The sequence below is a fragment of the Taudactylus pleione genome, unplaced genomic scaffold (assembly GCF_031769625.1).
Source record: "Taudactylus pleione unplaced genomic scaffold, aTauple2 ptg000053l, whole genome shotgun sequence".
NCBI lineage: Eukaryota > Metazoa > Chordata > Amphibia > Anura > Myobatrachidae > Taudactylus > Taudactylus pleione.
Window position 1 is genome coordinate 35048397 of NW_028284455.1, and position 25233 is coordinate 35073629.

At 44.3% G+C, this 25233-nt stretch overlaps 2 protein-coding genes across 2 annotated transcripts in view; one reads left to right on the top strand and one right to left on the bottom strand.

Annotated features, from left to right (window-relative positions):
• Window positions 1-25233, bottom strand: part of LOC148535362 (uncharacterized) — a 242115-nt gene that overhangs the window by 152448 nt on the left and 64434 nt on the right. The window contains exons 5-10 of the mRNA XM_088462674.1: window positions 23025-23184; window positions 20773-20880; window positions 11952-11972; window positions 11839-11859; window positions 5627-5671; window positions 339-392 (exon numbers count right to left, since the gene is read on the bottom strand). Coding sequence (XP_088318800.1) covers window positions 339-392; window positions 5627-5671; window positions 11839-11859; window positions 11952-11972; window positions 20773-20880; window positions 23025-23184 — 409 coding nt within the window. The remainder of the gene's footprint in view (window positions 1-338; window positions 393-5626; window positions 5672-11838; window positions 11860-11951; window positions 11973-20772; window positions 20881-23024; window positions 23185-25233) is intronic.
• Window positions 16012-25233, top strand: part of LOC148535363 (collagen alpha-4(VI) chain-like) — a 423891-nt gene continuing 414669 nt past the window's right edge. The window contains exon 1 of the mRNA XM_088462796.1: window positions 16012-16030. The gene's annotated coding sequence lies outside the window, so the exon portion shown is untranslated. The remainder of the gene's footprint in view (window positions 16031-25233) is intronic.

The window sequence follows — 25233 nt, forward strand, 5'->3', positions numbered from 1 at the left end:
GGCATTTTTGTTTGGCATTGTGAAGAGGGGGAGGGGCCACGATGACGCAATCGCGCAGCCCACCCCCGCCCCGCCTCCAATTCGGCATTATTACCCGACCACGCCCACCGCTCTGCGCAGTATGCTCTTGGGGTATCTGCAAGGGCACTCTGCTGCCAAGAGATGTCAGATGGTGAATATTGAGGTGCCCAGTAGACTACACATCCCTGGACAGCCAGTAAAAGCCACTAGCAGCAAAGTAAACATTTGTCACAGCTGTTACAGTATATACATAACATTCCAATTTCATCTAAGGGTTAATGTAATGAAAATAATACAAACAAATGGTTCAAATATACCTTGGGTCCATTGCCACCTGGTTTGCCAGAGATTCCCCTCCTGCCTTCACTGCCCTGAAATACATGAATACAAATGCTAAACATTCTGCATTTAATTGCCTAATTATACTTCTAATTCTATCCGCAGTATATAGAAGGATATGTTGACCTTGTGTGAGATTTCAAAAGTACTGGAAATTAATTATGAAATATTTCAAAATACTGAAACTGTTTAGATGTAATAAACCCAATTTCAATACTCATATTTTCATGAAGTATATATAATTGCTACTTCACTTTTATTTATCTATTTTTTTTGTTAATCAGATCTTTAGACTGTACTTTTTCTTGAACATTTTATAAACATGATTCGGGGAGGGAAGGATGCAGAGTGTAGTTAATTGCTATTTACGGCATTATATATAGCAGGCGGTTACCAGATGTATTAATAGTAATATCATAGGCGACTCACCCTCTAAATTATTTGAGAGATGCCAGTTTATGGGATCAGGGTTACCCAGCAGGAGCCGCGCCCTGTGCAGACAGGTACTCCGACGCCCCATAATCCTGGAACACCGGGGTAGGTGCGCCCTCTATGGGCTGGCGCCCCTATTCGACCGCACTGGTCGAACATGGCTCGAGCCGGCCCTGGGGTTACCACGGGGCCAGGCAACAGAGATATTCCCCTTTCCCAGCTGCTCCACCTCCTCCCTCCCCACAGCCCTTCTCTGCCCACCTCCTCTCTCCTCCCCCCTCCACCTAGCTCTGACCCCTACAGTGGCTAGTAACTGCCGGATGGCCCCTCCTCTGGGAGCATCCCTGTGCCCACCTCCCCTCCTACTTTATATATTCCTCCCTTCTTACCACTCAGCTCCCTCTACGTACTCCCCCCTTTGGACCCAAACAAACCCCCCATTCTCGGCACTACAACCACTCCCAACCCCCCCCCCCCTCTGCATGGCCCATATATATGAGTGTGTATATATATATATATATATATATATATATAAAAAATCAAATATATTTTGCCCCCCCCCTTCCCCCCAACCGAAAAATGTTATGGCGCCCCTGAGTAAGGTGATGGTGCAAATAATTATATAGTTTATATATAACACAAATCATACACTATGTGGTCCATATTTAGGATATAGAGTGTGAGCTACAGTAGCTGTTAGTTGGGTGTTGTCACGATCGGCTGTATGGAATCCCCTGCTGACTGGTGCAAGCTGAGGTTCAGGGCTAGAGCAAGTCTAAGACGTGGGGCCTGTACACAAGGTCTCCTCATCCACGAGTACCAGTCATTTACAAGACATGACCAAAGGTGCGGAGTCTAACCAGCCGGGAGGTATTCGCCTGTGACCCCTCCTAGCAGGTTTAGCTGCACCCAGCTAGCAGGTCGCAGTCCTTTGGTCAGGTAATACTGATACTCACGGGAATAGAGAGCCTTGCTACCGTGGCCCTAGAGGATAAAACACACAAGGATTAAGCTACACCCTAGTGTAGCTACTAATATATACACCGGAGGACCCAGGAAGTAACAAGGCACTGAGGATTGGTGCTGTAGTAACAGCGGTACTGAGGTTGGAATCTGTGGTGACAGTGGTACTATGGCTGGATGCTGTGGTGACAGCAGTACTATGGCTGGATGCTGTAGTGACAGCAGAACTGTGACTAGATGCAGTAGTGACTGCAGAACCGAGGCTGGACGCTGTAGTGACAGCGGTATTGTAACTGGATGCAGTAGTGACTGCAGAACTGTGGCTGGTAATTGCTGCAAGCACTGGAAAGATATTCTGAACTCATTGTAGCATAATACTTTGGTAATTGCTGCAAGCACATGAGAGATATTCTGAACACACTGGAACACAATGATTAGGTAATTTGTGCAAGCACTGGAAAGATATTCTGAACTCATTGTAGCACAATACTTTGGTAATTGCTGCTAGCACAGGAGAGATATTCTGAACACACTGGAGCACAATGAGGCGCAGAATCCCCCCCTGTGCATGTGTATATAGGACATGCCTATAGGGAATAACAGTGTCACGGCTTCCAGGAGCGGAGAGAAGCGAAAAGGGATTATTATATGTATAAAAAATAAGTTGTGCAGGCTGACCATGGCGCCCTCTGCTGGCCGGTGCTCTACACCTCTGCGTAGTCAGCGTAACGGGTGGGCAGGCCCTGGCTGCAAGCACTGGAGAGATATACTCGAGTACAAGAGTCGGCACTGGTAATCACAGGAGTAACACAAGGACAGACCTGGAACGAAGTAGCATCAGCAGACACTGGAAAATGACAACATTGCTCAGGCAACTTCCTGAGGTCCGTAGTTTGGCTTTATCCCCTGCAGTAGCAGATCATTGGTGGACAGTGTCAGCTGACCACCTTCATGCTACCATTGGGTATGGAGTTGTCAGGTGATGCAAACTGTCATGGCCGCATCCGCAGAAACCAGGCATGCAGCAGTCCAAGGCAGTTGACATGGCACTATGTATAATACTCAGCGCGTTACCTTCCGCCGCACCTGACGTCTGGCCCCACGGGAGATCAGGGGAAGTCGGCGCAAAGGTGAGCAACAGCCGATCCTAGGCCGCAACCTGACAGGTGTTATGCTTATGTTAATTTGGGGTCTTCGATATGATGACTACATTTTTTCTTTCTTCCCCAGCTCTTGTATAGTTTTATCCTTCTTTGTTTTGAGCTCTCATATGATTGATGAAGGGCCCAATGCTTCCCTAATTGGATTGTGCTGCTAGAGTCCAATAAAATTAAATCTAAGCCAGTTTCAGACACATTGGTGCACTGGAAATTATAGGTGGCCTCTTTTACAATGAGTGCAGGACTACAGGCCTAGTGTACTTTTAAAAGAATTGTCAAGTTTACCATGTTATTATCACTTGTGTCTCTCAGCCCCATACTCTTGTGTTTCTCTTGATAAACTGGACTGCTGAGATTCCTGAATGGCTAGGACCGTGGAGGGCCCCCTTTGCCCCAAGAAATCCGTCCGGTCAAAATGCTATAAGAAAAGCACTGCGCGAGTACCGCGTGATGTCATGACATCACACAGTCCCACCTTCAAGGGACCAAGGGAGAGAAGGATTTGCATCAGGAGAGCGTGGTCCACAGTGTCAAAAGCATCAGAGAGGTCAAGGAGAATGAGCAGAGAGTAGTGGCCCTTGGATTCAGCATAAAGTAGGTCATTGCTGACTTTTGTGAGGGCAGTTTCAGTGGAGTGGAGAGAACGGAAGCCAGACTGAAAAGGGTCAAGGAGGGAGTGGGAGAAAAGAAAGGTGGTAAGGTGGTTGTAAACAACACGCTCAAGGAGCTTGGAGGCAAATTGGAGGAGAGCGATGGGACGGTAGTTGGAGTGTTAGGATCAAGGGTAGGTTTTTTATGAAAGGGGGAGACAAAAACATGTTTGAATGCAGAAGGGACAGTGCCAGATGAGAGGGAGAGATTGAGGAGGTGGGCGAGATGGGAACAGGCACAAGGAGAGAGGTAGTGGAGGAGACGTACGGGGTTAAGGTCAAGGGGGGAGGTGGAAGGGGGGGAGGACCGGATGAGGGCCATGACTTCCTCTCCAGATACAGGGGAGAAAGATATCAGAGCTGGTAAAATGGATAGGGAGGGGTGATCCGGGAAAGGAGGATGTGGAGAGGTGGGGGACCGGTTGGATATGATGACCTGACATATGGAATCAATTTTAGATGTAAAGTAGGTAGCAAAGTCAAGAGCAGAGAGTGAGGAGGGGAGGCAAGGAAAGTATAATGTGGAATTTCTGGTTGTTCTTGATGTTACTGGATTCTTGTTAGACCATTCTGTCTACATGACCTCCTTTTGGGTATTGGACTAGATTTCAATTTCATTCATTGCCACTTTCCCTAGCCTGTGTCTGGATGTGATGGATTCTAATCATTGGGCCTGCCCTGACCTTTGCCTGGACACTGAGCTTTCATGATTGCTGCCTGCCCTAACCTCAGTCTGTATGTTGGACCTTACCTGTGTAGATACCTACATTATTTCTTTGTGCACAAACCCCCACAGGCCGCCCCGCAGGCCCCCCGCAACTCCCAACTTAATTTCACTTACCTCTGGTCATCGCTGCTCTGGTGATGTCCTCCCTCCGGGCTCTGGTCAGCTGGTCTCCAATCCTGCACTGTAACCCAGTCAACTGTTTGCACTGTGACCCAGTCAGCTGTTCTATGAAGCCGCTGACCAGGGTCACAGTGCAGGATCCGGGAGACCAGCTGACCGGAGCCCCAGAGGTCATCACCGGAGCACCGATCACCGAGCCTGGACTCAGTTAAGTTTTTTACAAATTTTTTTTAGCTGTGATCAGCTTGTGGTCTATTTAGACCACACAGCTGATCACTGGAGTCCGGTTCCCGGCTCTGCTCTGCCTGTTAGAGCAGAGCAGCAGTTGGGGAACCGGGGGAGACCCTGGATAATGCCATCTTCAGATGGCGTTATTATCACAGGGCTTCCCCTGATATTTTTTCACATTTTATTTTTAGTAAATCTCAGGCATAATTGTAATGGGAAATGCGATCTGCTTACTAAAATTATGTGATAATTAGGGATTGGAGTAGAATTTTACAAATTCTACTCCAATTGCCCTTTAGTAAATTTAGTGAAACTAAAATAATGTGAAGAGTGTGAAAACACTCTTTTTCACTTTATTTCAGTAAAAATAATAAATAATAAATAGTCAATAGATAATAATAAACAGTTAATAAATAGAGCCCTTAATGAGGAAGTGCCAAAGTTATGGTTTAAGAGCCAAATTCAAATATGCAAACTTAGATTTCATCTGTACATGATATTGCTTTATTTGGCTATATGTCTTCTCATCGAAAATGTTACCTTACACAGAAGCTATTAGCGCGTACATGCCTACTCTCACGATTTGGTAGGTAGCCTCCAGAAAATCGGGTGCTGCTGCCGACCACCTGGAAAAGTAGGCATGTCTCCCGGCCCCTCCAGTCCCCCCCCGCAATACTTGCACAAACACCCGCAGTGTGGGGGCTGATGACGCGAATCTCACTGAATCGCATCATCATTACCTTGCCCCTTGCTCCACAATGCCGAAAATATCGGCATTGTGTAGCGGGGTCAAAATCATGCGGGTAAGTGGCTCCGCCCCTAGCCCCACCCACAATCGGTACGTATTGTTCCGGGCACGCCCCCTTATGCCGGCCCCGCCCCCCTGCTAAGCCGACCTGGCTGCTCCCTCCCGGATGGGGCAGCCAGGATATCGGTAAGTATTAGCGCAGTCTGTAGTGTAACAGAAGCTAATCTGCAATACTTACTGTCTCTCCAGGAATTCCAGGTGGCCCTAGTGTTCCTCTAAATGCCTGTTGAATAAACAGATTATTAGAATGTATATTGCACAGAAGTATTAATTATTTTTCTCTGCTTTTGAGAATATGGACACTAAGGGGTATATTTACTAAAGTGCGGGTTATTAGAAGTGGAGGTTATACCAATAGCAACCAATCCGATTACAGCTATTATCTTCTAGAAGGTGCTAGATAAAAGTAGAATCTGAGTGGTTGCTATGGACAACAACTCCACTTCTAAAAACCCGCACTTTAGTAAATAATATACCCCTAAATATATATTTAGTAGTAAGAATGTATAAGTTATAAGTTCTATATCAAAAGCTATACCTTTCAGTTGTCCTTTACTAAAAACCAATAAACAGCACATAACATTGCTTCCTTTACAGTGCATGATGCCTTGGGTTCAATTACAACTAGGGCACTGTCTGTGCAGCGTTTCCATGGAGTCCATGTGTTTTATGTTTTCCTTCAGCGGTCCTAAAACATACTGGTATATTAATTGTCTTGTGACAAAAATGGAGTCCATGTGTTTTATGTTTTCCTTCAGCGGTCCTAAAACATACTGGTATATTAATTGTCTTGTGACAAAAATGTACACTAGTGAGCAGGGCCGCCATCAGGGGAGGACTGCCGGGACTGCAGTCCCGGGCCCGGACACTGGGCAGAAAGAGGGGGGCCCGTTTCTAATGCCAGGGGAGGGCTGGGCCAGGGGCATGGTAACATCTGCCCCCCAGGCTGGAACAATTTTGTTGCTAAGTAAGCCGTGCCGCCGCATGCGTGCATTGCATGCACATGCCTGACGGCCGACAGAGAAGCTCCGCTCCCCGGCAGTTGCTGCTCCAGGTGCAGAAGTCTAAAGTGGCGAGCGCCCGCTGCGATGTATAATTCATGAGCGGTGCGCTCAACGGCTGGCTGTCTCTAGTCCCCGCCTCCTGCTGATTATGCCGGGGGCAAACAGCACTGGTTTGCACTGCACTGGTACTGAGATAGAAGAGCGAGGGGTTAGGACGTCGTGACATCACAATGCCTCCTTCACAATCACCATCCGAGAAGAACTGCCTGCCTGCAAGAGGCGCAAACTCACACCGCCCTGGCAAGCCTGAGTCAAGCCCCAGCAGCAGCAATCATAAAACAACAGGTGAGGATGAAATGGAGAAACATGCAAGTTTAAAAAAAAAAAAAAAAGGGGACACAACATTACTAAACACATACTGTATAATGGAAAGGTGGTCTTGGGGAACAAACTCATAAAATACATATGTATTGTAAGACATGTAGGGGGGGCATAAATACAATAAACAAATACAACTTGTTTAATAAAGTTTTTTTGTTTTGAGTCACTGCCACTGGAAGGGTGAGGTCAGGGTTAGGTCTAGAAAGAGGTGCTGTAGAGGATCTCTGACGCCACAACCACCTGGCCCTCAACCAAAGGGGGAGGGGCCAGGTACAGAACAGGGGGGTCAAAAGTGACCCAGGTTCACTTCGCTCACCACAGGTTTATATTCCCCTCCATGCCCACATGGATGGTAACACTGGAGCGGTCCAGCCCTGCTGCAGCGGTCACGTGGTTGTGATGTCAGAGAGGTCCTTTCTCCAACTTGGATTTACAGTAGCAACAACTGTGAGGTCAGAATAGTCACAGCAGGTGAGAAGCGTCTGCCAGTCAGACCAGGAGAAAAAGCCATCTTCAGGGTGATAAGGAAAGAGGGGAGGAGGGGGGCCCTGCCCATTTTGTCAGTCCCGGGCCCTACAATTTCTGATGGCAGCCCTGCTAGTGAGGGAGTTGAATAGAATTAAAACTGTAAGTGCCAGTGAGGTAGGGGCTGATGTGCTTGTTTATATATTCCCTGGTAAATGCTCATTATCACACATAGCAGTGGGTAGTCATTGTAACTAACCAGAGTCACTTGTGATCCAAGGCAGAAATAGATTGCAAGTTTTTTTTTTTTGTTTGTTTTTTACAAAGATCAGTTTTGCGAATTGACAGTTACAATGCTTTATATTTTCAAATACAATGTGAACATATTGTATTGGTTATTGATAGTATAATACCTTACAGATATATACAAAGGTTTTCTTTATTTCAAGAAAACATGAGTGGAAACATTGATGAGAAGTGAAGTAAATTACCAGCCAGATCAGACAGATCATGTCTTTGCATAATAGGTGAGTGTTTTGGATATAATAAATAGAGGGGATGTAGTTACATTACCGCTGCCCGGAATGCCAGCTGTCGGAATCCCGACAATGGAAGGCCGACCCGGGACTAATGATAGGTGTCAAATTCCTGATCCCTATCTTTAGCTCGATGACAAAATCCTGAACTATGGTAAGCGGGTATAGTTAGTTCTTAGCCATGGGGGTGGGGGGGGTTAGGTTTAGGCATCCCTGGGAGGACAGGGTTGGGCACCCCTTGGGAGAGTTAGGGCTAGGCTAGAGAGAGAGGGGGTTATGGTTATGCAATCCCGGGGGGAGGTTAGGGTTAGGCACCCCCCCCCCGGAGGGTTAGGTATAGGGTGTGGGAAGGGGGGGTTAGGTACCCCCCCGGGGAGGGGGATGTGGTTATGAGACCAGCCTCAATACCTACACTGATATCCTGATAAGGGACTTAAGATAGGCATTAAAATAACGACGCATAACTTAATCCTGATGCCAGAATGCCGAAGGATGCCAGACCGAACGAGATAAGTCCGTGGGGGGGGGGTTAGGTTTAGGGAGAATAGTGGGGTTAGGTTTTGGGGGGGGAAGGTTAAGGTTAGGCACCCCTAGGGGGAAGGGTTAGGCACCACTGGGGGAGGTTAGGCACTAAGAGGGGGGGTTTGGTTTAGACACTAACGGGGAGGGTTAGGATTAGGCTACAAGAAAGGGTTAGGGAGGAAGGGGGGAGGGTAAGTGTACTTACCCGACCCCTATCAGGATACCAACCATCGGGATGCCGCTGTCGGTATTCTGACAGGAGGCATTCCGACAGCCGGCATTACATACCCAATCCCCAGGGAGGTTAGGGTTAGGCACCACTAAGGGAGGGTGTGACCAGACGCCTTTCATCTAGGCCGACCCTGGTCACAGGTTAGCGCTTTTGGACTCCCTCTCACCGTCAGTGACCGCCTGTCACTGACTCCGCCCACTGCATCGTGGGCGTTTACTGAAGCTGCCACCACCACGCTACTTTCAGCGGCGCTTGGAACTGCTTTTTATGTACAATCAGGCTCCTACCTCGGCACCTGGAACCGCTTCTGCTGCGTATGCGTTTGATTAACTGCGGACACACCTCCTGTTTGGTGTCGGCTGTTCCCACCTGATCCCTCGCAATGGACCAGGCCTGCACGGTAGCTTGGCAGAGGGCTTGAAATTGGAGATGCTGAGCTCTTACCCAGAACAGCAGGAGAACGGAATAGCGTTTTGGCGCAATTCTGTTGGTCGCAGGGTACAGATGTAGTCGGAGTAAAGGTAAAGGTGTTTACTGCTCTCAGTCTTAAAAAAGACCCTCCCTTCTGATTGAAGGGGAATATCAGCATTCAAAAGATGTTACAGCAATTCTACTCCACACAGGATTTACAAGGATGTACAATTTTACCAGGCACAAAGCCTTCTTTTCTGCCACTCCAATACACATTACCACAGGGGGTAAGTCCGCCCTAGGTTCCTTCTAGCCAATCAGGCTATCTCACAAAACATAAATAAATACGTCTTACATTTCACAGAAATGAAATCAATTTCCTTGATACCACCCAAAAACATTTGGTTTCCTAAGCATAAACTGAGTTAGCATATACTGTTCCTGAAAAGGTAAATATAATGCAAATTCCTATTGCATTCGTCTCTTCACATGTCTATGACTAAACCAGTTTGGGCTTTCTGAGTCTTAACACCTTCTAAGCTCTTACACAACATAGAAGCTTCCTAAACACAAACAACTTGTCTTTTACAAATTTGCTTGGTATTGTACACAGACACACAGGTGTCTCCCTAGCCCGCATTTCAAAGGAAAGGCTTCTTCAGTCAACACCCAACCCTCCACTGCCAGGCTAGGGTAATTACCATATCCTTCCCTAAGTGAGGATGTCTAACGAGGAGTTTGTCTCCAAAGGTCAGGACATGTTACATTTCTATAAGTGCATTTAAACCCATATTACATACAAAAATATATTCAAACATGTCATAGACTATACTAGTCCACTTTATACACCAATGCATTGCAGATGCAGTGCTCTACCGCAAAATATGTGTATATTAATACAGTTTACTATGAACCATGTGCAGTGTGCTTTTAGACTGTGTCCACTTTAACTGTTTCAGCACTGGTCGCAGTGGGAGCTGGCTCTCCCTGTCCCGCAGCGGCCATGACACACTCTACCTACACTCCCCCAGTGCAGCGGGTCCAGGCCGCGACATATAGAACATTAAAAGCACACTTATTAACACTCAGCGCCTAGCGCAGAGTACACATTTACAATGGGCGCCTGGCGCCTTTTGTCCTTTTAAAAATGGTGCAACGGCATGAGGGTTAATCCCCTCAATGCCTTGGCATCCATCTTAATCACGTGTGGTCGGCCTCTGGCCACAGACGGTTAGGGTGAGGGAGGGGGGGGGGGGGAGAGGGGAGGGTTAGGGTACTTACGTGCCACTGTCCGGGATACGTCTTTATCGGATTTCCGGCTACGGTATGATAACCGGCGGCTATTCGGCCATCTGTATTTTATACCGATTCTTAAATAGAGTTATACATACTGAAACTGTGCACTATATATTTTTTTCTTGTTCCACTGCACCAGGCAGTCATTTGCCAAGTTGGAGAATGACAGTCATTTGCTGGGTATGATAATGGCAGTCATTTGCTGGGTATGATAATGGCAGTCATTTGCTGGGTATGATAATGGCAGTCATTTGCTGGGTATGATAATGGCAGTCATTTGCTGGGTATGATAATGGCAGTCATTTGCCGGGTATGATAATGGCAGTCATTTGTTGGTTAAAATAATTGCAGTCATTTGTTGCATATGATAATGGCAGTGATTTGCTGGGTATGATAATGGCAGTCATTTGCTAGGTATGATAATGGCAGTCATTTGCTGGGTATTATGATGGCAGTCATTTGCTGGGTATTATGATGGCAGTCATTTGTTGCATATGATAATGGCAGTCATTTGCTGGGTATGATAATGGCAGTCATTTGCTGGGTATGATAATGGAAGTCATTTGCTGGGTATGATAATGGCAGTCATTTGCTAGGTATGATAATGGCAGTCATTTGCTGGGTATGATAATGGCAGTCATTTGCTGGGTATTATAATGGCAGTCATTTGCTGGGTATTATAATGGCAGTCCTTTGCTGGTTAAAATAATGGCAGTCATTTGTTGCATATGATAATGGCAGTGATTTGCTGGGTATGATAATGCCAGTCATTTGCTAGGTATGATAATGGCAGTCATTTGCTAGGTATGATAATGGCAGTCATTTGCTAGGTATGATAATGGCAGTCATTTGCTAGGTATGATAATGGCAGTCATTTGCTGGTTAAAATAATGGCAGTCATTTGTTGCATATGATAATGGCAGTGATTTGCTGGGTATGATAATGCCAGTCATTTGTTGCATATGATAATGGCAGTGATTGGCTGGGTATGATAATGGCAGTCATTTGCTAGGTATGATAATGGCAGTCATTTGCTGGGTATGATTATGGCAGTGATTTGCTAGGTATGATAACGGCAGTCATTTGCTGGGTATTGTAATGGCAGTCCTTTGCTGGTTACAAGAATGGCAGTCATTTGTTGCATATGATAATAGCAGTGAATTGCTGGGTATGATATTGCCAGTCATTTTCTGGGTATGATAATAGCAATCAGTTGCTATGTATGATAATGGCAGTGATTTGCTGGGTATGAGAATGGTGGTTATTTGCTGGGTATAAGAATTGCCGTCATTTGCTGGGTATGAGAATGGTGGTTATTTTCTGGGTTGGCAGTCACTGCTGTGGCGACTCCGGAGCTTCCTTTAGACACTCCAGACAGGCACCCTGCAGTCTGTGCCGCTGATCTGGAGCGTCCTACACGCAACCTAACGACATGATGACATTGGGCGTTTGTATCTATATCTATAATATCTAAAACAGAAACGTTGTACATGGATATGTTACATTAAAGGTTTATAAAATAAAATTTAATGGTGACTCTTACCTTGCATTGAAAAACACAGCACTGCAAAATAAAAAAGCTAAAATGAATATGCTCATTTTATAAATGTAGATGCTATTGTACTTTGTACATATGTAATACATATTAAAACATACCGTAGTCTGTGAATCTTCTACCTTAAAAAGAAAAAAATATGGCATTATAATATTATATATATATATGTTATACTTTATTTCTCTCTAATCTTAACCAATTATCTTTCGTCTCCTTGCCTTGAATGATTTAAAATCTATCTTTCCAACAAATTATAAACAAAGTTAATTTGTTTTCCATTCAGAGTCGCACTGTGGTGTAAAGGGCCCACCGGGTAATGCAGTACAGGTTGAGTCTCCCATATCCAAAATGCTTAGTATCAGAAGTATTTTGGATATCAGATTTTTCCATATTTTGGAATAATTGCATACCATAATGAGATATCTTGGGAATGGAAACAAAGGCTAAACACACAATGCATTTATGTTTTATAAACACCATACATATAGCCTGAAGGTAATTTGTTAGAATATTTTGTGCACTAAACAAAGTTTGTGTACATTGAACTATCAGAGAGCAAAGGTGTCACTATCTGTCGTGTTCTCTATTTCTGTATTTCAGAATATTTCATATTTCAGAATATTTGGATATGGGAGGCTCAACCTGTAGTAGGCGTTATCCACCAGAGGGGATGTTGCCAGCCACCAATGTTTTTCAGTTGTCCTGTTCCACAAGGTAATTGATCCTCTTATAGAGTAACAATGTACAATTCAATGCACAGTCTGGATCATGACCCCTAGAGGAGGGTCTGGGGCCCTCAGGCAGTGGGGCCCACCAGGGATTTCCCCTGTACCCCTGTGGACCAGTCCGACCATGTTTTCATGTTAGTTTTTTAAATTTTTACCGCTGTGTCATTGAGAGTTTGTTAACCTACTATATACCAGTATGGTATGGGAATAGCACAAGTAGGTTGTTAAAATGGCTGAAAGTATTATTGGTAGAGTGTTGCTCTCTGTTGAGGAAATTTATATGAAGAATAGTTTACAGTTACAAGGAAATAACATCATAAAGGATTACCAGCATCCAGACCATAGTGTGTTTTCCCTTTTACCATCATAAAGGCGCTTCTGGTGTATCAAATCTAGAACTTCGCGGTATAGGAACATTTTCTTTCCATCTATTTTTGTTAGACTGAACCTGAATGGGGATTTTAACTAATGTTCCATGCTGTAATGCGTATGTGGTTTACCTGATTTTGTAAATTCATTGTTCTTTTACAATGACAATAAAAGTATTTATCTTATCCTATTACATAGCCATATCCAAGTGAGCTTACTATTTTAAGAGATGTAACGAACACTGGATACATAATTGTAGCTGCTTGTGGGAGATTATCATATAGTATTTTCCAGTCCAATAGGGCAGTTACAGAATGTAAACCTGATCAGTTTGAGATGGTTTCATTTAATATATCTTGGGATGTCTCACTAGCATTGAACTGTATGATTCATAAATGAGAACACTCTTTATTGTTCAAAATAATACATACTACTGAACACATCGGTCTGATGCAGAGTTGAACATATGACTATTTGTGGAGTGTATCTCCCAATAATTTGCAGACTGAAGTATGGATAATGCAGAGTCATACGTACAATATGTTGATCACATGTAAACTTGTAACCAGTGCTTAAAGTGGTCCTAGAGAAGTGGTGGAACTCACTACCCCCCCTCGGTATGTTTTTTTTTAAAGAAACAGGAAAAAAGGGGTGTGGTCTCAAAAGAAAGGGTCATGGTCACACAATAGTATTCCCAATTAAAATTACACCACACAGTAGCACAATCTTGATTCACCCCTGATTCACATTATACCACATAGTAGTGTCCCTTATTCATGTATGACACACAGCAGTGCCCCTTTTACACAATGCCCACAGTAGTAGTGCCTTTAATACACATAATGACCACAGTAATAGTGTATCTTATACAATGCCCACAGCAGTAATGCCCCTTACACATAATGCCCAGAGCAGTAGTGCCTCTTATGCAATGCCCAATGTAGAGGTGTTCCTTATGCAGTCCCCCCAGTAGTGGTGCCCCTTATGCAGTGCCCCCAGTAGTGGTAATGTTCCTTATGCAGTGCCCACAATGGTAGTGTCCCTTATTCAGTGACCCAAGTAGTGGTGCCCCTTATACACTGCTCCCAGTACTGGTGCCCCTTATGCAGTTCCCCCAGTAGTGGTAGTGCCCCTTATTCAGTGCCCACAGTGGTAGTGCCCCTTATGCAGTGTCCCTAGTAGTGGTGCCCCTTATGCAGTGCCCCCAGTAGTGGTGCCCCTTATGCAGTACCCACTAAACAATGCCCCCATTAGTAATGCCCTCTGTAGTAGTGTCCCCTGTAGTAATGCCCCTAGTAGTAGTGCCCCCTGAGTAATGCCTCCAGTAGTACTACCCCCAGAAGTAATGTCCTCTATAGTGAAGCCGCTTATGCGAACAACAAAACAAATAAACAATACTTACCTTAAGCCCCGCTTCTGCGTCTGCTGCCTCCAGTCCGCCTGACTGCTCCTCTGAACTATGGGAGAGACATTATGACGCCTCTCCCATAGTGCACTGCACACTGCGGGAGCTGGAAGCTGGAGCTCATGAGTGAGCTTCAGCCTCTGGCTGGCGCTCGCGCTGCGGGGAGGGAGCTGGGCGCCTGCTGGTAACAAAATTTCAGGGGGCGCCAGGCAAATAGAGCCTCCATGCGGCGTCGGGCTGAGGTGGATCGGAGGAGACGGAACTGGTTCCGTTTCCAAATAGACGCAGTTCCGCCCTGTTCTGGCCCACTTTGACCCCTGCTTGCAAACAGAGGTGGAAAGGCAGAAAGTAGGGACATTCTCACGTAGGTAAAGTTCAGGAATGGCCTTTTCAATGTGACATGTATTATAATAAACTGTAATAAACAAATCATACGATATGTCCACTTTTTCCATCAGCCCTCTTTTAAATTATATTTGTTTTAACCATTGACCCTATCTATTTTATATTTCCATTTCATTAGATTTAATGGGTGAGGAAAGCGATCACTTCCTGGTCCATTGCTAGCCAGCGGCGGCTGTGTGTTTGTTGCTGCGTCCAAGGAGGGAGCCGTCTCAGGCTTACTCATGAGCTCCGCCTTGCGGCTCCCCCAGTAGCAATTTATGGGAGAGTCGCCATGACATCTCTCCCATAGTGCAGAAGAGCTGGCCGGGAGGAGCGGACCATGGAGGTTGCGGCAGGGGCGGGGATTCAGGCAAGTTGTGTTTTTTTGTGTTTTTATTTTTTGTGTGTGTGTGTAGGGGTGTGGTACCCCCAAAGTGTTTAGGGTGTACCCCTTTGGACTGAGAAAAACTGCCAGTATATATATATATATATATATATATATATATATGTTTTGACCCCTCACAGAGGAGAACTTGGATAAGGCTGCCAGAACTGGGCTATGGTTAATAACAGACACGCAGCCAGGGACAGGTCATTGCGTCTGCAGGATAGGAAAAACTGTTCCCATACAGAGATATAGGTGGTCAAGTGAGGAGAAGCGGCGCGTGTGGCCGGCGGGAAGGGGCCCGCACGCGACCGCTAGTGATAAAAAGGTCCAGTAACGGACCGTTGTAGTTTAGTGTGCCAGAGGCAGTTTGAGAAAAGGACACCTCCGCGCTGTGTCTCTCCTACCTCAGGAGGAGAGCGGGGATTCCGGCCGGCACGGCAGTGGCTGGGAGGCGCAGTCCGGAGCACTAGAGGGGACCAGAGGGAGTCCTGAGGCAGCTGACTAAAGCGCGGGGTGTGCGCGCTCACCGGAGAGCCCTGTAGTAGTGGCAGAAGGAGACAGGCCTGCACTCGGAGCTTACCTGCTGCTAAGAGCTGAGAATCCTGGCTGTTAGAGCGGCTGGAGGTCCCGGGACTTCCACTGCGCACCAGAGGGAGTGACAGTCCGGAAGTGAGGCCGGAGGAGAAGCAGCTGAGGGGACCTGTCTGGCTGAGAGACAGGCTGTGGGCGTCGGCAAGTGACGGAGGCTGGCCAGGAGAGGGAATCGGAGCCATCCCCCTCGCAGGTTTCCTGTAGCTGACCCTGCCTCATAGGCGGAACAGGGGAGCGTATACCAGGCGGAGTCTCGTCAGGACCACCCGATCCTCAGTCACCAGGTGGAGGAACTGTCTGTATAGAGGCGGAACAGTGAGTACCAAAAACGCCCTCTTCTCTCACAGCCCACCCCTCTAGTAGAAAGTGCAAGGACAGACTCCAGCCAGTTTTGAAAGGTCTTACAGAGCCCCATTAAAGTAGTCAGTGGAGACTCTGTATAACTCTGCACCAAGGAGATACAGCTGATCTCTAGTTCAGTCTTAAAAGGAAACATTATTCTAAGGCAGACTGATTGCTGAGCTTTGCTGTTAACCTACAGTAAAAAGAGAGAGCGATTAAGAAAAGGAACTTCTCCTCAGTCAATTTAGCCAAGCGAGTCCAGAAGTCAGACTTACTCATGTTATAAGACGTTAAATTACAGAGTGCAGGTCCTGTCAATTTGCTTAAGAAAAGGGACAGTGTATTATAACTGCATTCTAGCAATACAATATACTACAGAACTCAGTACTCTATAGTGAAGTCCGGAGTTTAATCAGACACCAGTTTGAGACATGGATAATAAGCATCAGCCATAGACAATTATAAAAATCCTCAAACCCGGGTTTGCAACATACAAGTCAACAACAACATTGGCAGATAGTATCCTTTAGTGAAGTAATATTATCGAGAACATAGGGCCTGATTCAGAGCCGGACGCTATTTACAGTCGTTCGTCCATAAAATAGGGGTGGCTATTCAAATGAACCGTTCGCTCTTTGCGGTCTGTTCACGCCTCTATGTCTGAACGAGCGAACAAAACTTGCGGTCATTTTTAAAAAAAATACGCCCCCTGGCCGCTCGCATCCTACGTCATGTCCGCTATTTATTAGATTAATCGAGTACATCGACCAGCGTATGAACTGCTCGCTATTCTTGTGGTTGGTTTTTGCTACCACAATCTTGCGAGCAGTTCTGGCTATAAAATAACCCAGTGACGTGGTCAATGACGCTGCTGTATTAATTATGCACACCCTTAAAACTCCCGTTTTGACCTTTAAGCACGCCTGCGTTCGGATCTCCACTCCCCGTTTTCAAGTACCTTCCCCTGTTACCACCTACATACGCCTCATTCTGTCACTCAAAATAGCAGGCATTCGCTATTTAGCGAACAAACAAATTTCGGCTGCACTGACTGGTTCGCACATGCGTATTATGATCCGTACGCATGCGCAGTTCGGCAAACATCGCTCGGAGTGAACGAGCGGCCGCTTACGAGTGGCTCTGAATCAGGCCCATAGTTTCTTCAGTGCTAGGATACTGTGAGCAACATACTGTATTTAACTTCAAATGTGCACCAGCGAACGGTTAATGGCCAGAGTTTGAACTGACTTAAGTGTGATAGAAAGACACGAATATTAGTTTAGTTTAATACAAAAACAATAAAGTTGTTGTATTCATTTGCATATACATATGCTAGGAGAAAGTGCTAACCAGCTTCCTTTTCAGCTCAAAGAAAGAAGCGTTCCTGTTTAATAAACCTTCCTTCAGGGACAGAGTGTATTTAATGTATTCCTTGAAATGTTGATGTGAAAATTTACTTTCATCACATAGAAAAAACTATAAAATAAATACTTCTTTAAGTGTTTCCTATTGCCTGTATCTAATACTTACTTTCCAGTTGGGATCCGAACCATCCAGAGCTGGGGAACTGGTAAGAAGATATCTGCTACGCCACACACTTAGATCAGTACACCCTTTATTAGGGTGTTACAGGGGGACACGGGAACTGGCACAGCATAAGGAGGGCGCTACAGGGGGCACTGTATGGGGGGGTGGCCACTGTATAGGGGGAGCCGCTACTGGGGGCACTGTATGGGGGGTGGCCGCTACTTGGGGAACTTTATAGGGGGGACTAATACTGGGGGCAATGCATAGGGGGGACCACTACTGGGGGCACTGCATAGGGAGGACTACTACTGGGGAAAATGCATAGGGGGGATGACTACTGGGGGCATTGCATAGGGGGGACTACTACTGGGGGCACTGCATAGGGGGGACCACTTCTGGGGGCACTGTATAAGGGGCACTACTGGGGGTACTGCATAAGGGGACCACTACTGGGGGCACTGTATATGGGGCACTACTGGGGGCACTGCATAGGGGGACCACTACTGGGGGAACTGCATAGGGGGACCTCAAACATATTCTTGCATCTGGGCCCACCACTCTCTAGTTCCGCCACTGATTTAAAGGTGTAACCAAAAAACACCCTACGTCAAGCTGGGTGCACACTGTACAGTTATTGGGTCTATCTGCCGATATTTGTATGATCAGCCCGATAATTGTATGCTGTAGTGTGAATGCAGGAGCGATGCTGGAGCGATAGCCGATAAACGGCTTCAAACTCTCCTGCAAACAGTCGAATCAGGAGGTCACATCTTATGAGCTGTACACCCAATCCAACTGATCCCGTTCAAGAGATCAAAGGAAAGTACACACTCACCAAGAAATTGCTCAGTGTGCCCAGGTGTGCACCCATCCAATAATCGCCTGGCAGATCAGAGAGTTTATCGGATCGGTGGCACCCGCCACATAGTGTGTACCTAGCTTAGGTAACGGCTCCATTACAGTTACTGACAGTTGGTCTGTACTCTGAACCCTACTGCCCAGCGTCAGTGATGTCAGTGTCAGTGAATATCGGCAACAACATATATTTACAGTCCCCTATAGTTCCTATATAAGCACTCACATTGTGATTCGGTTGTTATTGTTAATAAATAAATTGATGATTATATAATTGGTGATCACATTAATATGTTCCAAAACATTATAACAAGTGAAACAAACTACTGTCCACAAAATGTATTTTATGTCGGTTTCTTAAGGCCCCCATACACTGTGCGATTTTTTTTACACAATTTGGCCATTTTCGATCGATCAGAACAACCTATCGTGTAAAAAGTGCCATGTGTGGGGATGATCACAATGCTGATGCGCATTTATTTAAATTCCAGCATCGTGAGGTTGTTTGCTACAAACGATATATCGTTTACGATCTGCAGTCAATTACGACCCATCTGTATCGTATGATCGTTTGTACAATCGTACCGTTTGTGGGCACAATATCGTATGACTGGGACAGTTCAGGAATTCAAGGGAAATTGCAAACGAGATTGGATCGTGAGCAAATCGCACTGTGTATGGGGGCCTTAGGAATCCAATCAACATGTTACTGCACCTCATATACAGATTTTGTGTACCGTACTAACTATTAATGTACAAGATATCGCACACTAGGTATGTACATCATTTATGGATTCAACTTATTCATTTATAATAGTTTAAACCACTTTCTCTATTTCACCGCAGACTTTTCCCTCACAAACTACCTAATACAGATTGTGTCATATCCACTAATTCTATTATCAACAACCAGGATCCAATCACACAACTTCATAACCATCCGCAAATGAGGCCACATTTGGAAATAATTTATTCCATAAACACACACTTCTGTTATTTCCCAGACATATCAATGAGTTTTATCATAAACAAAGAGTTTTAAAACTGGATGTGTATGATAATGGTGCTCCAGCCAATCAGCTCCTATCATCTGTTTGAAAAATGACAGTTGAGAGCTGATTGGCTTCAGCACCATTTATTATATGTAACGAGTAATCTACCACTTATCATATTATCAACTATATCAGCAAATACAAGCTCATGATGAAAACAAAGACAACATCAGAACATTGTCCAGAACCAAAAAAGTATTACAAAAAAGACACACAGGGATCCTCTGGCCAGATACAGAGCAAGAAAACACACTGATGAAAATAGACACTTCTGAAATTCATACAATAACAACATCACAGCTTTCTGCTGAGTCTGCGATGGTATAAGGAGCAAAATTTTAAGAAAAGTACAGTATGCTACTCCTCTCAGATCATATCAATTGCATCAGGCGTTTTGCGCCATATGGCGTATGAGGACACATCTGTAGATAATTTTTTAATAAATGGGAAGATCTTGAAAATGAAGCTTTCAGGTACATTCCTGTGGTAAATTATGAATCCAATTATTTAATAGTACGGTACTGTATGTCTGCTAATTGTACTGTAAAGCAGAATACTGAGTTTATAAACAAGCCCTGTGTTGAATTTTTTGACTCTTGGCATTCAAAGAGTGTGATCATTTAGCACAAATGTTTTAGGAAGTGCTTTCATTAGAACGTCTACGTACTGGAAACAATCAGTTGTTTCATCAGTAAGAACCCCTCACACCAAACTATATTTGAAACAGTATAATATTTAATATTTGATGCCGGCTACTTTAATATACAGATGTGTCCTTTCTCATTTAGCTTCAATACACCATGTAGCGCAATAAGCCTGGCTTGAGTGACCCGCCAGGTCCCTTGAGACTATGCTAGCGTCAGGCGTCTTTTTTTATTTAGCGAAAATGCATCTAATGCACAATGTGACTAGGAAGCACCAGGAGACTGTGCTAATTAATTTCATATGTGACACTTGTTTATCTGTGTGTAACTGAGACTATAAACATGGAAAAAAGGAGGTGGATGGAGGGTGTCCTGGTGATTGACCTGCCTCCTCAGTAGCTTGGTCATTCCCAGTTAGAGAGCTTTGCGGGGCTCTGGTGCTTTCAGTGGGTGTGGCCTAATGATCCCCTCAGCCAGGATGAAATCCATTGAATGGGAGGGATCCTGCACCCTGCACAGTCAGCAAAGATTTATAAAGAGAGGATATCATTATATGACACAAAGTTGTTTATTCACAGAATAATTCCTCATAATTATGTTAACTAACTGCTTTTCCCCATGAGACATAACTACTTACCATCTGATTTATAATGCTTGTTGCTGTTGTATGAAGCATTTCAGTGCTGTCAACAAAAGCTGTTAGGTTGTGAGTGTATTTGGAATCTGTGGCAATAATACGATCAGCCTGTGAGAAAAATTATATTGTTACAAAGGGTAGGTCTACACAGGAATTCTAACCTAGACATTATAACCTCACATAATCTCCTGATTTGTGGTCAATATATGGAGGCATATATAGAACTCATCTACAATAAGCAAAGTCACAATAGAAAAAAATGCAAATTGAAAAGTATACAAACTAGCATATTAAAACTAATACTTTTATTTTTTTCCTCTAAAATTACAGCTTTTGTGACTCATTAAATATGAAATAAATAAGCAGATATTGAGGCTCTCTTTAGTTCAACAATATTATATTTCTCTATTACATTGGTGGATCTGCCCAAATTCACATGCTTCCCTTACAAATTGGACCTACATGGAACAAAAAGCGATGAGTTACAATTTCTACCACCAATAAATTATTACCACCTTTGAGATAATAATTTTCCGCCCCTTAGAGACTTTGTGGGCACATGTTAAATATGTAACTTCAGTTCTTTATTATAAATTCTCCTAGAACATAATAACTTCGGGTTGGGTATGGGTTCCCGGCTGGCTGCCAGAATCCCAACACTGAAAGGCAGTCTACTACCGCTAATCTCTACCCCTAACCCTAACTCTCAGTGATGCCTAACACTAACTTTCCCTCCTAGTTCCTAACCATAACCTCCCTCCCTACACCCTCCTCCTCCTTTAGTACCTAACACTCCCCAAGTGCCTAATCCTAACCGTAAACCTAACTCTCCTGTAACCATCAATACTTACCTTCGGGATCCCAGCGGTCAGTATACTGGAGCCGGGATCCCAACCCCTGTGTGGATTCCGGGACCGGTAATTAGACTGCCGGCATCCCGTATAGTGCTGACTATATCCCATAACATCTTACTTCTATAAACATGCAATCTTAAGCACTGAGCTTGTGTTTTGCTGGCACCTCTATGGGCTGTGAGCAAAAACAAGCAAGGTTTTCCTGCCCAGTTATCCTGCAGAGTATTAGTGCACAAGGGGCAGATATACTAAACCTTGGAGAGAGAGAAGGTGGAGAGAGATACAGTACCAACCAATCAGCTCCTAACTGTCACTTTTCAAACAGTCTGTAACATGGCAGGTAGTTAGGAGCTGATTGGCTGGTATTTAATCTCTCTCCACTTAATCACTCTCCAAGACTTAGTACATCACACCCAAGGTTCTGATGGGACTTCACAGCTAATTAAATTTTTTCAGTAGATTTTAAGGTTTTTCATCTTATGACCATCCTTGATTGTTTTAATACCTTTATAGCTCTTAATGCATTCATTGCTCTTTTTTCAATATTCCTACATCTCACGAATAGGCTCTCTTTGTTAGTACTGTTAAAGACAGAAGAACCTATGTTGCAAATGTAGCGCAGGACATAACAATTAGACATTATCCCAAGGCATATTAAGATGAGCTTTACCCATAAAAGGAAATACAGCATAGCATGTTATATTTTACAGTGCACATCCAGGTCCATATGTTGTGGGTCTGAAACGTAATGTACAGCCAGAGTAATTGGATGATTGCCTGCTACAATTATGTATAGCAAGATAAAGAATTTGCAACAATTTATTCTTTACAAGACTAGCCAAACATTATACATTGTTTTCTCAGGCCAAACAGAAAAGCTTTGTTCCTTTACTGTTAGCAGACTCCGACGATTATAGAAAACAATAATCCATTTTCCTGCTATTGACATGTGTGTGGGTTTAGTGTCAATCTCTATGTGAAAAACTATTTATTGGTCACAGCTGAAAACATTATCATCAGTTTCTGATATATAACTGTTATGTAGCTTATTTATGAGACTATTAAACATTCCGGACCAAATAAGTTGGCACATGATTCAATGTCAGAGAATAGGAGATTTATCAAACCTTCTTAAGAGGACAAAGTGGAGGTACTGTCATATACACCAATTCGATTCTGCCTATCATTTTATAGAATGTACAATATTAGATAAATAATAATTATAATCTGATTGGTTGATATTGGAAAGTCCTTTACTTGTCCTCTTTAGAAGTTTGAATAAACCCCATCAGAATATGAGACAGGTGGGGTAAGAAGCAAAGTGACATAGAGACTACAAAACAATTAATTTAACACAAATTTGATCAAGCTCCTCTTATTTGTATTATCCAAATTTACCATGTGATTGGGAGTCACTGCGACACTGAATATCTTCATATTTACTGATTTGACTTCAGTCAGTGCATGGTGAATTCCACCACACCGTTCCTTGTAGCCGTCATTGAGATGTCCGTCTGTCACAACCACCATGAATTTGTTTCCCTTCCTGTAAACTCCCCTAAGATTTTAATACACAGAGAGGTCAGAATACACAGTTATATTAAGGCACTAGAAGCCATACATCATGTAACACTGTATTATACAGTTCTTTAAAAGTTGCATATTTGTTAATAAATTGTGAGTGTAAAAATGTCTGGCTGATTGGATAAAACAACAAGGAAACTGTATAAAATGCAAGACAAACAAGGAATGTAGCTGTGTAATTTCCACCATTTCCTTAAAGAGAACAAAATAGGCTTTATCTATGACCACTACTCTTTCAATAGGTGAACATGACTAACAAATAGGGAAACATGCCTCTAATTTAATCAAAGCAATGTTCCCGTATATAAACCTCTTTCTCTTGCAGATTGCTTTGTCAGACAACATACAGTAATAGCATCTGCACTTCACATCTCCACCTTGGCGCATGAGCGAGCAGAAGTAGAACAGCATGCATTATCTCCATTTAATTCTGCTTGCTTCTGTCTAATTCTTTAATAAAACATCTTTGTTAAAGCTTAAACATTTATTTCCCTTTACTATTGCTGTAATACAGGTTAAAGCAATAAAAAAATCTATATAATAAGCGAGAAAGCATGTTTTTGCCCTGTATGCACGGCCAGAGTTTTGGACCCAGCTCCACCAAATTTGGCATGGTGGTGTAGTTTGACCAGGATTAGGTTGTTGCATAGATTTGAACTTCAGGGCCACACACTGTCACCCAATCCCTAAAAATGGAGTCTCTCTTAAATTACACAGGTTCCAGGGCTGGCTCCAGTGGAAATTGGCAGTCTGCCAAAAAACTGTGTGAAAGCTACGAAAGTATCCTTTTAGACTCACAAACTGAGCTAACTGACTCATGCAAGTTTATTTTAAATCCAGAGTTAGTCCTTTTTAAAGTGTCCAAATACTGTATATTAGTCAGCCCTATGTGTTTACATGTAAAGGCATAACTAGAACTTTGTAGGTGAGGTATTTTTATTTTTTACAAGCTGGGATACCCGGCATTGCCCAGGTTGAAGACTGGACCCTGAAGTACACTTGTAGCCTTTATTTGTTTACAGTGTACTCACCTATAATCCCATTCCATTGATCCTGAAAAGTACCCCACTGTTTGGTAACATTCATGCAAACAGTAGCATAACTACTGTGGATGCAAGGGGTGCAGTTGCTATGGTACCCAAGCTGCCTCTGTGGTCCGCCACTCCCGCTGCACTCAGTCATGCACACAAGGTGGGCTTCCAGTTAGGGCCACTGAGGGGGGCTCAGGTGTCAAAGGTGTTGATTTGGTGCCAGTTCACCACCGGATTACAGCTGGCACACTGGCAGGCAGACATGGAGAGACAGCACCACTGGCAACCACAGCTCGCAGACTGGCAGCCAATCAGCAGTAGCGGCTCCTGATTGGTTGCCGGTCAACAAGCTCCGATTGGCTTGCAACCCACGCCAGATTAAAATTGCACTGGAGCTGTCTGTCCATGTCTGCCACTGTGCCAGCTGTAATTATCTGGCAGCCCAGCCCCAAATCCACACCTACTGGCTGCTGATGGCACATAGGGGGAGCCAAGTGGCTGCTGGAGGGACACATGGAGGTGATTTGCTGGTGGGGGGCGTAATGTGCAAGGACCACTGCTATTGTGTATACTACTATGGTATGTGACATAATCTGTAAAGGGTATTACAATGTGGTATAATCTGTAAGGGTCATTACTGTGTTGCATAATGTGTAAGGGGCACTACTGAAGCGTGGCATAATGTGTATAAGGGGTGCTAATGTGTGGCATAACCTGAATGGGCTCTATGTGGGGACAAATGTATATGTTTCCTTCACCTCTGGGGGGGGCTTTTAAGACCTTGCTATGTGGCCCACACAGATCTAGTTACGTCCTTGCATGCAAACACAGAGGTCTGACTAATATATATGCTCACTTTAAAGGTGCCTATCCTTTTGCAGATAAATTGACCGACTGAACGATATATCGTTCATTCATTCAATTTATCTGCTATGGATAGGCCCTGAACGATAACAGATGCGCACTCCCGTGGCCGATAAATTGAATCTTTC